Source organism: Ziziphus jujuba, chromosome 10, assembly GCF_031755915.1.
Source record: "Ziziphus jujuba cultivar Dongzao chromosome 10, ASM3175591v1".
Taxonomy (NCBI): Eukaryota; Viridiplantae; Streptophyta; class Magnoliopsida; order Rosales; family Rhamnaceae; genus Ziziphus; species Ziziphus jujuba.
Genome location: NC_083388.1, coordinates 6,221,946 through 6,236,878, shown reverse-complemented (window position 1 = coordinate 6,236,878; position 14,933 = coordinate 6,221,946). Strand labels below are relative to the sequence as shown.

Here is a 14,933-nt window from a genome sequence, read left to right as displayed (position 1 = left end):
TGAACATGTATGTAGAAATGTTCATCAAACAGCATTTGCTTCGGATAGTGGGAGTAATCTTCATTCTTTTTCTTGTCCTCCAATTGGCGGTCGTCTACAACAAAACATAACAGATGGAGGAAACGTTTTTTCCGACACGAGAAAAGCCTGAAGGACAATTTTTCCGCCTGGAGGAAAAAATTTTCCGCCTGGAGGAAAATGTTTTCCGCCTGAAGGAAAACATTTCCTCCAGGAGGAAAAGGTTTTCGCCTGGAGGAAAAAATTTCCTCCTGGAGGAAATTCGCCTGGCGGAAAAAATTTCCTCCAGGAGGAAAACATTTTCCGCCTGGAGGAAATTTTTTCCTCCAGAAGTAAAAAAATTCCCGCCAGGAGGAAAAAAAGAGAAAATATTTTCCTCGGGGTGGAAAATTTTCCAGAACCAAAATAACATACACCTAACGGGATTTTCAAACCAGCGCATAATACATTATACATTAGTAGTGTACATTATACATTGCTTCGTAAAGATAACCTATAGATATATTATGGTTTCACATTCAAACCTCCCATTAAATTCAAACAAAAACACAACTTCACAATAGTTTTAATTTCACATTTCACATTCTAACCATGCAACACAAACATTTCTGTCACACCAAATAAAACAATATTATAAGCATAGCGCATAATGACAAGGTTCAAAATTGTAAAACTCATTCAATACAGCACAACTAAAGGTTTTCAGATAATTTCGTTACATTAAAGCGAAATTAGTTTGCAAAATATTTTCTATGTTGTACAGAGAAGCAACTTACATTAATGGGGGACAAACCACCACCAATGCTTCTCTATCTATTTATATATATCTCTCTCTCTTTATCTATCTCTGTGAGTGTATGTGTAATTTTATCAGCTTGCACTTGTAACTCCACGATCGCAAATTTTGTGCTTCAATTTTCTGCTCAGTCCATCAGTTGCTCCTCCAATGCTGAAAGAAATAGAAAATCAATATTAGTAACCATGCAGCAATCAAATTTAGCATATTATATGTGTAAGATGTGCTTATGAACAAGAGCATATGAGAAATTTGGAAATTTTCCACCAACAGAAAAAAACCACAAGAAGCATAAACCCTTTTAAACAAATATAATCCATACAATTAGTTATGTCTAACCAGTCATAAGCCAGATCTCAACATGAACACCAAGAAAAACAACTAACACTCCAGTTAAAATCTCTGTTCTGGTTGCCTAAATATGACCTATCAGTATCACAATAATGCAGCCTAGATACAAGTGAATCAATAGCCTTGCAAGAAAGAAAAATCAACCTCCCTACCCGTAAGTTCACATAAACAATTAGGTAGGCAGATTTCCAATCTTCTCCTATGCCACAAACAGCAAAGTGAAGCCACATTTCAGAAATCCAATACACAAGTCCAACCTCAAAAGGAAAAAGGTGAACTTCACAGAAGTACTCATCAAGCTGATCCATGATCCATCTATGGCCTAATCACATAATAACATGCAAAAAAGGCAAGAATAATTCTCAGACACCAACTATTTGTGAGTTTGAATATAAAAAGTAACAGTCAAATGGAAGTTATGGCAGAGATGAAAATAGCCAATCTTCTTTTCTAGCTACTGGACCGAGAGAGTGCATATCAGGATTTTCAGACATTGAATCAACAGTCGATAACATATGACATAAGTAGTAAAGCATAAAAGAGGGACCCAAAATACGAAGAAAATTGACCTCCTTTTACTGGCTGTTGTTATAGCATCCCGACATGAGGTGATTTTGTTCAGTCGGTACTCGGGATTTGTTCTTTACTTTTCTTGTGCTAGCTTGCATAATAGTTAACCGTCCAGACTACCTGCAAGGAGAAATTTGAGAAGTCCAGATAGATGCAACTCTAGAAACACCTTCCATGATTTATTTCATAAACCGTTGTCCATACACTAGAATGACCATATTGGAAATTTTATCAAATTTCAGAGCTCTGAGAATACAAAAAAAGAAAGGCTAGGAAAAATGACAGAAAACAGTAGAAGAAGCTTTTCCCAAACCAAAGGGGGGACACAAATGGAAGTACGGCATTGGTAGAGCACCGTTAATGAGATCTATAACAGGCATTAAGGTCATTTGCAGCCACATCCATCATTCCTATATCTGCATGCTATTTAGTTTTGTTGAACCCAATTTGTCATGCCAAAAAAGAAACCAAGACAGCACAGATCAGGGCAAAAAATCATCAGATACAATGCTGTATGTCACTCAAGTGATCAGATTTCTCATTCCTAATAATTCATCAAACTTACAATTCAAGATTCAAGAAATTAGAGTTAAAAGTACGAAACAGAAGCTCACCTTTCATAGCTCGAAGCTGGCAAAAGGAACCACATATCCTCTTTTTCTCCCAAAACTTAGCAGTTGGTATTTCTAATTTGCTCGTGGTCAATAATAACTCTCTCTACCCAGCGGTAGCATAAATACCCTGCCTGAAAATTTCAAAAGATGCCCTTGGGAACTATGATAAAATAACTATAAAACAATTATCTATAACAAATACCATATTTTATTTCTTCACCTGACGAAAACAAACTACAGAAGCATCATAATGCTCACATGAAATTATTTATCTGCTTATGCAATTGGACACAGGAACATGCTTTGATGTTTCAAATGGCTCCAATACAAACAAAACAGAAATGAAACACATTAAAAAGAGAAAGATAAGCGACCTAGCCCCTGGTGGGAGGACGATGACGGCGAACGGCACTATAGTGGTGCGAGGACGATTATGGCGGCAAACGGTATGGAAGGCGTTGCCTTTTGTGTGTCTCCTCTGTCTCTGGTAGCTCTCAATCGAACGACTCTTGCCGACACAACAATGGACGAGGACGATGCCGGCGAATGGGAGACGAATGTCGGTGAAAATGGTTGCCGGGATGGTAAAGAAATGCCCTAGCTGCGTTTTCAAACGTTTTCAAAGGGAAAGTAAAAAAAACAAAACCGAAACCAAAAAAAATAAAAGGCTTTTTGATAGAGAAAAGAACAAAAAAAAAAAAAGAAAAGAAAAAATATAGATAAGGGTACTTTAGTCCAAACGGGTAAAATATTGGTTAGTTTTTAAAAAAATAAAAAAATTTGCTATTTTTCTAAAATGCAATTGTAAAGTGGCTATTTATCGAAAAAACTTTTTTTTTTTTCAGATATTAAATTTAAAGATTTGATATACTTTAAAAGAGTCTTAATCCAACTTAATTACGGCAACTAGTTTTCCATTGCCTATATAATCTCTGTGTTCCTCTGCCTCTCTCCTTATTCTGTTCCTCTTTTTAGGATTATTTTTTTATGTGCTTTCTTTTTTGTCTTCTTGTTGTACATGTCAGATTATTTTATTTTATTTTATTTTCTTCAATTATTATGTTATTAGTTGTTTTCTTGGCGCTGATAATATAGTTATTCTAACGGTTAAAGCGTCTGAATAGTGGAGAAATTATCCAAGAAAGAGGATATTTGCTATTCATAAGAAGGGGAACTGGAAGATGAAGATGAAAGTCTATTTAATAGTATTGATTCTCATTGAATCATTAAAATAAATGCATAAATTTAATCTAGATTTTTAACTTCATCTTTCAATTCTTCCTTCTTAAGGATAATAATATATTTGAAGATCGCATATATCCAATAATAAAAAAGAGTAGAGTAGAATAGCCTCGTGATATCCAAATTCTGGTAAGTATATATATATATATATATTATATTGTTATTATATTATTCACATTAATGGTGTTGCTTTTATGTTGATTTTTTGCTTAATCAGAAATCAAATTAATTTTATTCAATAAAAAACTATGAAGCTTGTTCAATTTAGAAGATGGTCTTTTTTTTTTTTTTTCCCCCGGGGGGGGGGGGGGGGGGGGCGGGGTGTGGTAATAATTCAGAAGGTGGTCTTGCAACATTTAGTCTTATTTTCGAATAATTAGGAGCATATGTTTCGTTCTTTTGGTATTCTTTATATTTTATCAAGAACGTAGACGCACATACATACAATAAAAAAAAAATAAAAAATTGTGGCTTAATATTGTTTTAATTTGTCTTTTGTATGTTTCTTTTTGTATCATGTAAATGACAAGGACAAAATAATAATAATAATAATAAAATAGAGGATTCGTAGTTGTTGCTAAATTTTAAAGGCCTCTAATTGGGGTTGGTAGTTTTTTTTTTTTTTTAATAAGAAAAATTAATTTAAAACAAAAAAGTGTTTTTTTACTTAAAATTATGTACCTGCTTTTTATTTTTCTAATGTCACAAGTAATTACAATTAACTTTGATATCATATTGGATATAAATAATTGAAAATAAAATATTTTTTTATTGTCAACAAAACTATATAGAGTAGGTGAGAAATACAAACACAAAAAGATGATGATAATTATTTAAACAAATAAAAAGAAATAGTTAAACTACCCAAATCACTAAGCCAAGAGGGTTAGGTTAGCTTTTAAGTAACGGAATAAACAATGGAGAAACATCATATTTTTTATTCTGCTACATATGAAGCCGTATGTTTTTACTTTTTACCCATTTTCTTTGTCGTTTCTCTGGAAGGAACTCTTCTGGGGTGCGCATAGTATGAGATTGGGATGTGGAAAGTAGGTAACGACAAGTGGTAAGCTTGCCGTTACTTTCAGTTCACATTGCCGCCGACAAATCTTTTTGCCTCGAGCGCCTCGCGACATCCCCTTTGAAATCTTTTGTGGGACCCAATTGGCTACGTCACCGCTCACGCAATCTTTCCTGTAATAGCTCAGTCGGTGTAGTATGGTGCAGCTGGAAACGACGTGACGTTTCGGCTTGGACCTGGGTCACCCACCACCCAATTATTCATCACCCTGGTCAGTTCGTCGTTTTTTGGTTCTTAGTTTGGGGACTAGGAATTTTTTATTTTAAGCATTAGTTTATTTTTCCATTTTTTATTGCTTTTTATGAACAGATAAAAAAGTTAACATGATTGTCCTTGTCGGAATAATTATGATAATGACATAAATTACTTAATTATAAATATTTTAGCATTATATATTTATTAATTAGTAATTTATACTCATTAAAATTTTATGTTTCAGATAGTGAGTATCAAAACGATTTGTTTCTAAAATGTCTTTTTTTTTTTTCCTTTTTTTTTTCTCTGTTACAGATTAACTTTTTATTTGCACGTGTAAAAACAGTGATGCAGCTTGATTTATAGAAAAACATTATTTAAAGAGTAAAAGAAACAATTTAAATTATTTGAAAATGTATTTTTTTATAATTAACTATATATATATATATTATTTTCGATGTTTCAAATATATCTAAATATGAAATGTATATTGACTGTGTTAACCTCACATGAATTTAATTAAATATTTATGGACCTTACTTATAAAATATTTTCACTTCAAATTTTAATTAATCGAGTTTGTTATATATTTTCATCTACAATTCAACAAACATACCACTAAATTATAATTTAGTGTCTATAAAATAGCATGTAAAATTTTATGTCTATAGCATTTATCAATACCATCTATATATTTATAAATTACGTACATATATATTTCGTAACTATATAGCAACAAGGCATACTATAATTGTGTAGCATTAATGTATGAATACATCAATTTTCAAGCCCTATTTAATGGGAAATATCAATAATATATATATATATATATTTTTGGTTGCTTATTTAAATTATGTTTGAAATAACCATCCATTTTTTTTTCAATTTTTTTCTTCCCAATAGGTAATCACCAATTACCTTTTTTTTTTTTTTTTTTTGGCCGTTCTTTTCTTCCCAATAGATTATCACCAATTACCTTTTTTTTTTTTTTGGGGGGTGTTTATGGCATTTTTCCTTTTATCACGATAAAACCCTCTCTTTTTCCTCATAATATATCATATGGATATTATAAATATGCACCAAGAAGCTGCATATTATTTTCATCAATATTCAAAAAAACCTGTCTTTTATTTGTTCTTTTGCATCAAACATGGCCTCATTTTCATCAAAATAAATAAATAAATAAATAAAACATGGCCCCAAGTTTCTTTCAATTCGCAATTCTCAATGACAGGTAACATATTAAGGAAAAAAAAAAAAAACCATTTATTTACGTCTGAAAAACTTCCTCCAAGAAAAAATAATGTCCAAGTATAGAATCTGTATTCTGTTCGTACACGTGGCATCGTTGGGTGTGGTGTACTTCTTAGATTTTTATGACGCGTTTTACCCCATTTATTGCCGTTCTCAATATTGAAGGACTCTGTACCAACCACTTGACCAAACGCAGAATTGACGTGGCACCTTCTACTTCTAGAACCACACGTTTAAACCTTGCTAGCTAGCATAGACCTTTTTCATGCACCAATTGTTATTAAATGGTAGATCCGCCCTCTCACCCTGCAAATATTATAAACAAAAGCCAAAAAAAAAAAAGAAAAAAAAAGACTTTTTGGTGATATAAAATAAGTTTTTATTCTTTTTTTTTTTAAATTGAATCGATATTTTAGAATATAAAAAATATGTTTGATATAAATTTGAAAAGATAATAAAATAAAATTAATAAAAACAGAGATCGAGTCTTGTTTTACTTTTTTTTTTTTTGGAATTTGCTAAATTAATTTTGAGATCAGGAAATATTAATTGTTTTGTTGGCTTAATTTTTTTAAAAGAAATTAAAAAAATAAATGAAACTAAAGTAAGTAGTGTTTAATGAGAATCACCTGACTTGACCATGACAACTTTCCACTAAGGTAGTCAAATAAGAAAGTTAAACATGTTTTTTTTATTAAGATAAAGATGTGTTTTTAGAATAAAAGGGCATAATATCTGTTATCAAGAATAAAAACGTGTTTTAAGAAAACCAGAAAAACAATACATGTGATTGAAAGTTATCCAAAAACATAAGTTCCCTAATGTAATATGACTTGATGGGGATATATCATCTATGAGTCGAATCAAACTCTTAACTATTCTATAAAAATATAAATTCACACCCAATAAACAAACAAATAAAATACACATTAACGAAATTGACAAATGGATAAATATTTTTGTATTTTTTTTTTAACTTGAGTTTTACATTGAATTTCATTTTCATTGCAAATTATATATGAAAGGGAAAATATTCCAATTTAATTAAAGATTATAAATATATATTATTAAAACACTCATTAAAAATTGAAAAGAAAAGAAAATTGATATGATATGATTTATTTATTTATTTAAAAAAAAAAAATTTATATAAAATTTCCAAAGAAGTCAAAAGAAAATAGAAAAGACATGGTGTGAAAAAAGTCTAGAAGAGTCTATTCCCGGGATTGATGGAGAAAGAATTGGTTGGATCGGAGAGGAAGTAAAAGGCAGATACAAAAATAAAAATAATAAAGAAATGGGAGAACAACCCAACTCCCAACTGAAAACTACCTACCACCCCTTCCACGCAAAGTACCACTGTTTGGTTCAGCGTATGAAACACGAAGTGCTTCGAATTCTAATTAATTTCCTTCTCTGAAAACGAAATTGGACGGACAATTTATAATAATCACAGATTTTCAAATACAGCAATTTAATTTCGTTTTTCTGAGATTTTTTTTTAATTTATAAAATTAAAAAAAAAAGGTGTTTTCTGGGATTTGGGCATTCCAAATTTCCACCAACCAAACAAAGCCCCTTTTTTTTTTTTTTTTTTTGGTGGGGTGCGGCTGGAACAACTCCGTCACGTTTCTCTGTTACCTTCTCTTCCTCCTCTGTCCGTCCAATTTTCCAAACGCCTCTTTTAATTTCCAATTGCAGACAAAGTTTTTCAATTTTTTGTTTTTTGTTCCATTCAACTTTGAATTCCCCAATTTGTTTCCCAATTTCTAGGGTTTCTTTTGTATTTGTCAGAAGCCCTCCCTAGCTTTTTTTTTTTTCTCAAGGAAGGAATTTCAGGTCTGTTTTCCTTCTCCTTTTCTATTTAGTTGTTTTGGTTTCTATTCTGTTTGGCTGCAAAAGGAATTATTTTTTCTGCAAATATTTGGTTATTTATTTATTTTTTTTCCCCTGGTTTTTGCTTTTTGCTGTTATTTTCTACTTTCTTTGTTTGGAAGATTAGAATTTTGACCACAAAGTTTCATAATTTAGTATAAATTAATGTTGTCTTAAGAGTTCAATTTGGTATTTAATTTTTTTAGTGCTTTCTATTTGTGTTACAATTTTGATTATGGATCATTGCTTTTTTCTGGAATATGAACTAAATTTCAATGCCATTGAGTTTGTTCGAGTTTAATAGAATATGTATGTAAATCTAGGGGGACAATCGCCCCTTTTTTTTGTTTTTTTGTTTTTTTTTTTTTTTTTTCAATTTAACACTTTTACTTTGCTGCTCATATTTCATTATTACAAAATGTCCACTAGCAGGTCAGTTTTTCACGTAGGAAGTGAATATACCTCGCTAAGTGTATTTTCTATTCCCCATTACTAGAAGTATATTGGCATTTTAAAAATATTAAGTTTTGATACAGTGGCTTAAACTATTTCTGGAGCATTGATGACTGATAAGCTCCTTTCAGAAAAGAAGTGAAGAATCTATAGGGTTATGTATGGTAACTGATGAATCTTTCATCATCGTTGCATAATGTTAATGAAAAATATGAATATTTGGTCGCTTTTGTTTGAATGAAGAATGAGACATAGAGTGCCTAAACGGGGAAGGATATTAGAAGCAAGTGCATATCTTAGATGATAAAAGATAGAAGTTGGTTTAACATCAGATTTCTTGGCAAGCATTATAATGGCTACTGAAGTTAAGCATTGTTTGGGTGAAGGTGAAGGTACAATAGTGGCAGGGCTGAAGAAGAGAAGAATTACTTCCATTAAGGTGCTGGTGTTGACTGGATGGCCTATCATTTTATAGAATATTGACATAGCTAGAACAAAATGTTAGATTTAAAATGGTAAATAGTAGTATGTTTACTTGTCTGTGATATGCTATGAGTAAGTGAAGGTTATGGAATTGAAAGCTTTCCATCTGCTGAGCTTGTTAGTGGTAATGTCATGTTAAATTATGTAAAGCGGGTGGCCATTTGTACTTTTTGTGATTTTCATGATGCTTCCTTAAGGAATTAGAAAGTACATTCTAGTTTCTGGAAGAAAAATTAATACGAACAAAAGGCCGAAACTTCCAATCATTTTAATAAATTTAGAAAGATTTGTTTGGAGATTAGCCAGTGCCTAATGGTCTGACCTTGATCTAATTCCAGCTGCTAAAGCCTGAAATAATTTTATATATCTCTGTGGAGAGCACTTACGCTGTTTTGCATTTATTCTTGCTCAGCCTTTTGCATCTGCATTCCACCATGTCAAGCTTGGAAGAGCCACTTGCTTTTGACAAGTTGCCTAGCATGAATACCATGGAAAGGATCCAAAGATTCTCATCAGGTGCTTGCCGGCCAAGGGATGATGATATGGGTTTAGGGAGTCGCTGGATTGAAGGAAGAAGTTGCAGCACATCCAATTGTTGCAAGTAAGTAATATAATAATCTAAATTTTTTGGAGCTAATTTCTCATGCAGATATGTATTTGCATGTTTTATGTGTCTATTGATGGCATAAATAATCTTGACATGTGTTTCCATCTTTATTGAGGATATATGTGCTTATCTGTGCCAGTACAGTGTTCATGGCTTTGTTGTATAAATATGCCCTTGCCTTCGTCTACGAGTGTCTTAATACTTGTGTGCATGTGTCGGTACCTTTGCATGTGTATATTGGTATCTGTTAAACATTGGTTATTGATTGATCTGGTCATAGCATAAAAAATGACGCCATTGAAAGTTATCAAAGAAAAGGAAGTATTTAAAGTGTGTGTAACCTCCTTCATTTTCTTTGTAGTTTAAAGGTAAATGTTTGTTATACTTCTTTGTAGTCCTTTCTTAAGGTAAATATGTTGGTCATAATTGCTTCTTGCCTTTTTTTTTATTTTTTATTTATTTTTATATCACATTTTCATTTGTTATACTTCTTTGTAGTCCTTTCTTAAGGTAAATATGTTGGTCATAATTGCTTCTTCCCTTTTTTTTTTTTTTTTTTTTTTTTTTTTTTTTAATATCGCATTTTCATTGTCTAAATGTTTAATATTTTAGTCACTATATTGGTGCCTAAAATACCATCTTTTATTGTTTATATAACCCGAAATATCTGTTCTTTTGCAGTGAAGATTATGAAGAATGTACAAGAGAGGCATTCCCCTGGATAAGACAAACAAGAGACTTCTCTCAAAGTGACTCCTTCAACAGAAGGACTTTGAGCTTAGGCAGGAACCACGTTGTCCTTGGAAATGGTTGTGATCCATGGTATTCCCGAGATCATCAGTATAACTCCAAGTGCAATGACAAAGGAATACAGAAAATAACAAATAAGGTGATTCAATAACTGAAACAAAGCCATGTATTTAGTGTCTTCCAGACAAGGCTCCTTTTATAATATTCTGTTTAATAGGTTTTCTTGATCTAATCAATTTTTGTACATCATATATGCATCTTCTAATTATCTTTATGAACACAACAGTTTTTGAAAGGTGTACCAAAGTTTGTAAAGATAGTTGAAGTGGGTCCTAGGGATGGACTACAAAATGAGAAGAATATTGTACCTACAGCTGTAAAGATTGAGCTGATTCGTAGACTAGTATCCACTGGATTACCTGTTGTTGAGGCTACAAGTTTTGTATCACCAAAATGGGTTCCTCAGGTAATTATTTGATATTATGTACTTAATTAACTTGCTAAATTTATAGTCTTTTCAATTTTGTGCAAAATCTTAGTAATAGTAAACCTGAAAAATTTATGAAGCTCAATCTAAATGCATCCATATGGATTGAATATTAATGAAACACAAAATTTGATACTGATAGTGATAATGGTAATAACACTAATAACTAGTGTTTTGTTGGTGGTATCAAGAAGGCTTCATTTAAAAGATTCCTCTATAGAAAAGAGCTTTGTTGCTTGTAATTTTATGGGAGACCCTTGTTGAAGTAGTTAATTCTTACTTCTGAGTGCTTATGTTTTGAGTGTGCTACCAAACAATCATAGATGGTTGAACTCTGTTTTCCTCAAGAACCCCATTTCTGGAGTGTTTAATGTGAGGTTCATGAATTATTTTCTGGTATAGCTCACTTGTATGATTTGGAAACTTAAGACTTGTTTCATTTAAACATATTTCTGGAGTTGTTGCAATATTTTTTCAGATGGTTTACTCTCTCTCTCTCTCTCTCTCTCACAAACACACACACACAGAGCGTACTTTTTAAGTTAAAATACCAGCATATTACTAATTTGATTTGAATATAAATTGCCTTAATTTGCTTTCTTTTGTTTTATTTAGTTAGCGGATGCAAAGGATGTGATGGAAGCAGTTCGTGATTTAGATGGTGCCAGATTGCCTGTTTTGACACCTAATCTAAAAGTGAGTGATATTGAGGAGAGCAGAATTCAAATAGTACCATGTTTATATAATGGGATTCTCTAACATGCTATATCAACTTCTTGCAGGGCTTCAAAGCTGCTGTTGCAGCCGGTGCAAAGGAAGTAGCAGTTTTTGCATCAGCCTCTGAATCATTTTCAAAGTCAAACATCAATTGTAGCATTGAAGAAAGTCTTGCTCGTTATTCTGCTGTTACTAGTGCTGCGAAGGAGTTGTCAATTCCTGTTCGAGGGTATGTTACCCATTTCATCTCTGTATCTCTCTCTCTCTCTCTTTGAGCATGTACACTCGATTCCCTTTGCAGTATCCCAATAGGTGATTATATAATGATTGTCTGGGGTTTTGGCCATTTATTTGTCCTTATTTGCTCATTTGAAGTGGTAGAGCTTCTATCTTATCATAATTTTATGATTTCATGGTTAGAATCTTTAATTTTGCTGACTTGGTTGTCATTATGCGATTTGGTACAGGAGATCTGTATTAGTTTCTAAAATGATATAATATAATATGAAACTACTATGGCTTATAGTTTGGTTCTATGTATACGTGTCAAATGTTATCACGCAATGATTATGATTTATTGCTCCCATGGTGGAGAAAATTACATTATCTTTAAGCTGCTCTGAGATTAATGAATTGGCACCAACTTTGATTAGGTATGTATCATGTGTTGTTGGATGTCCTGTTGAAGGAGAAATTCCACCATCAAAAGTGGCATATGTGGCAAAAGCACTTTATGACATGGGCTGCTTTGAAATTTCTCTGGGTGACACAATTGGAGTTGCTACGCCTGGTAATGTCATACAGAAAAGATGATTTCTTTTCTTCCTTCTCCTGTAAAATACAATACAGTATATTAAATGGAGACTTCTCGTAGCAGATGTTTTACCTAGAGTTTGTTCTGCTTCCATGAGATTTGGCTAACTTTACAGATGGCTTCTCGTCTGTTGTTTGAGTTTAATCTTGTTCTTTCGCAAGTACAATTTTGTCCCAGTTTATCTAAAGTCAATTCCCTATTTGTCTTTTTTCTTTTTTGTTCATACAGGAACTGTTGTTCCCATGCTTGAAGCTGTCATGGCTGTTATTCCTGTTGAGAAGCTGGCTGTCCACTTCCATGACACTTATGGACAATCTCTTCCAAACATTTTGGTATCCCTCCAAGTAAGCCTTCTTACACGCCTAACCTGTCCATTCCAGATTATACTATGTGAAATATATGCCGTACATAGTGACTAAAACACAGGCGTAAAGCCTTCTGGAGTTATGCTATTGATGATACAATTCCTCTGGATCAACCCCCTTTCATTTACCTTTTAACTTTTTGGGCTATCATGCCTTGTATAGAATGAATGGTAGGGGCGTAACTTGTGTAACTCAGCATCATATCTTTGCCCTATACCTAATATGTTATCGGAAGGGTATGCTTATCCCTAAAACAAATATAGAAACGAGAGTCAGATCCATATTTTACCTTTATTTATTTATTTTATTTTGGGTTTTGGGTGTTTTTTTTTTTTTTTTTGGGGGGGGGGGGGGGGGGGGGGGGGTGTGGTGGTGGTGGTTTGGTTTAAATATAATTAGTATCAGAGCTAATTTCTGTAAGATGTGAAGCGGATGAGATATCTGACGGAGTTTTATTTTGTGTGTTGACAGATGGGGATAAGTGTAGTGGATTCGTCCATTTCAGGCTTAGGTGGGTGTCCATATGCCAAAGGAGCTTCAGGGAATGTTTCCACTGAGGATGTGGTGTACATGCTCAATGGACTTGGTGTGAAAACAAATGTGGATTTGGTAAAGCTCATGAAAGCTGGGGATTTCATCAGCAAGCAATTAGGCCGTCCATCTGGTTCGAAGACTGCTATTGCCTTGAGCCGAGTTACCGCAGATGCCTCTAAAATATAAGAAGTTTCTGGTGGATAAGTTTAAATCTACATAAATAACCCCCTCATTTTAGGAATAAATCCAAAGCCATGAACCTAGTAATTATTTTTTTGAGGGGGGAATAGTTATTTTGTTTAGCTGCCTATTGCAGTTAACAAAACATCAGTGTACCATATTTAGTCTTTTAAGTTTTGATGTCCCACACAAATAATATAAATCAATGAAATCAATATAATATAAGCAAATATTTAAATCATGACCAGAATCTCTCTCTCCGTGTCTTTTCGTTTTCCTCTTTCGGTGGAGAATACTTATAATTGCTTATTACATAATTAAAATGTTAACGTTGCATGAATGTTGGATTAAGGTGCAAAAAGAATGGTATTCCTTGTTTTCTCATATTATAAGGAGGTTACTATTTGGAATTTGCTGACGTGTATAAGTGCGAGGTCAGACTATATTGGTTTTAAACAGTCATTATTTTTTTAATCTAAATAAATATTTCAGATTCAAAGCATGGGCATGAGGGATTTTAGAGAGAGGAAAAGGCTTCCCTGGGATTATTGTTTCCAGAGAAAAGTTTCGTATTGGGGTAGACAATTGCAAATGAAAGTTTATTAAATTGACTCAAATGTTTTTCGCCAAATAAAAAGTTGACACTGTACTTAACATGGGGTTATTATGTAATCACCTCTATTATTATTATTATTCTTATTATTATTTGAAATGACTTTTTGTCTGGTTTTAATACATTGATTTGATACAAATTCACTTTTTATTTTTTATTCTTAATTTTGTTTTCTAGCACTTAATTTTGTTATCTATTTTCATGAGATATAACTTCTATTTATATTGATTTCATAAACGTCTAAAAATATACTTTGAAATAAATTATTTTCTAGTATCTTTATTAATTATCACAAAAAATAAGGCAAGCTGGTCCATTTCAGGCCTGAAACGTACTGACTCTACCGAAGGCATGGTACCCTAAAAACACAGCCAAGTTACCTAAAATTAAAGGTGTTGAAAATTTTATTTGGGAAGCTATGATGAATGTGGGAAAATCCATGTCTCTCTTTCTTGTCACATTTTATGGAAGTAGTTGAGATCCCAATGATGGTAGAGCACCATGACTTTGACCAAATATTAAAAGGAAAAAAAAAAAAAAAGGAAAAAGAAAAAGGAAAAAAGGACAGGCTGATTAAAAAAACCTTTGCTTGGTCACCAATTCATAATGGAGAGTCTCTCCCTTAATGATAACCCTAATGTACTCAATAACACATTGTCTCATCTTTTTGGTTGTTTGTCAGTCAAAGCTCTATTTCTCTACCATTCTCACACTAAATGTTCACTCACTCCCTTTGCTGCCTCAACTTTGATGAGAGTGGTGGGAATACTCCATCATCATCATCATCATCAACATTCAACTATAACCCTTTTGTTAGGTCATAAAGCTCAATTTTCATGGGTCATATGACCAATTGAAAAGTTCATATGTAAACTTATTGAATTTGTTTGGAGGATATTGTTGATGCTGAATGTCTCTGAATTGTGTTGAAGAA

General features: G+C 32.6%; 1 protein-coding gene and 1 long non-coding RNA gene across 3 annotated transcripts; one reads left to right on the top strand and one right to left on the bottom strand.

Annotated features, from left to right (window-relative positions):
* Positions 1 to 1,267: 1,267 nt before the first annotated feature.
* On the bottom strand, positions 1,268 to 2,706 carry LOC132799575 (uncharacterized). Its single transcript, XR_009634363.1, has 3 exons — positions 2,350 to 2,706; positions 1,735 to 1,855; positions 1,268 to 1,487 (listed from the first exon to the last, which is right to left on the bottom strand). It is a non-coding gene; the product is annotated as an uncharacterized LOC132799575 (long non-coding RNA).
* A 4,663-nt stretch (positions 2,707 to 7,369) lies between these two features.
* On the top strand, positions 7,370 to 13,627 carry LOC107410635 (hydroxymethylglutaryl-CoA lyase, mitochondrial). Of its 2 annotated transcripts, none has more exons than XM_016018091.4 (9): positions 7,370 to 7,960; positions 9,345 to 9,533; positions 10,221 to 10,428; positions 10,576 to 10,755; positions 11,392 to 11,472; positions 11,559 to 11,722; positions 12,147 to 12,283; positions 12,536 to 12,651; positions 13,144 to 13,627. In XM_016018091.4, exons 2-9 carry the CDS (start codon positions 9,367 to 9,369, stop codon positions 13,390 to 13,392), a joined length of 1,302 nt encoding a protein of 433 aa, XP_015873577.3. In that variant the 5' UTR covers positions 7,370 to 7,960; positions 9,345 to 9,366; the 3' UTR covers positions 13,393 to 13,627. The 2 variants fall into 2 exon arrangements, with proteins under 2 accessions (XP_015873577.3, XP_015873578.3); XM_016018092.4 differs by lacking the exon at positions 7,370 to 7,960 and adding an exon at positions 8,434 to 8,888.
* Positions 13,628 to 14,933: the final 1,306 nt, after the last annotated feature.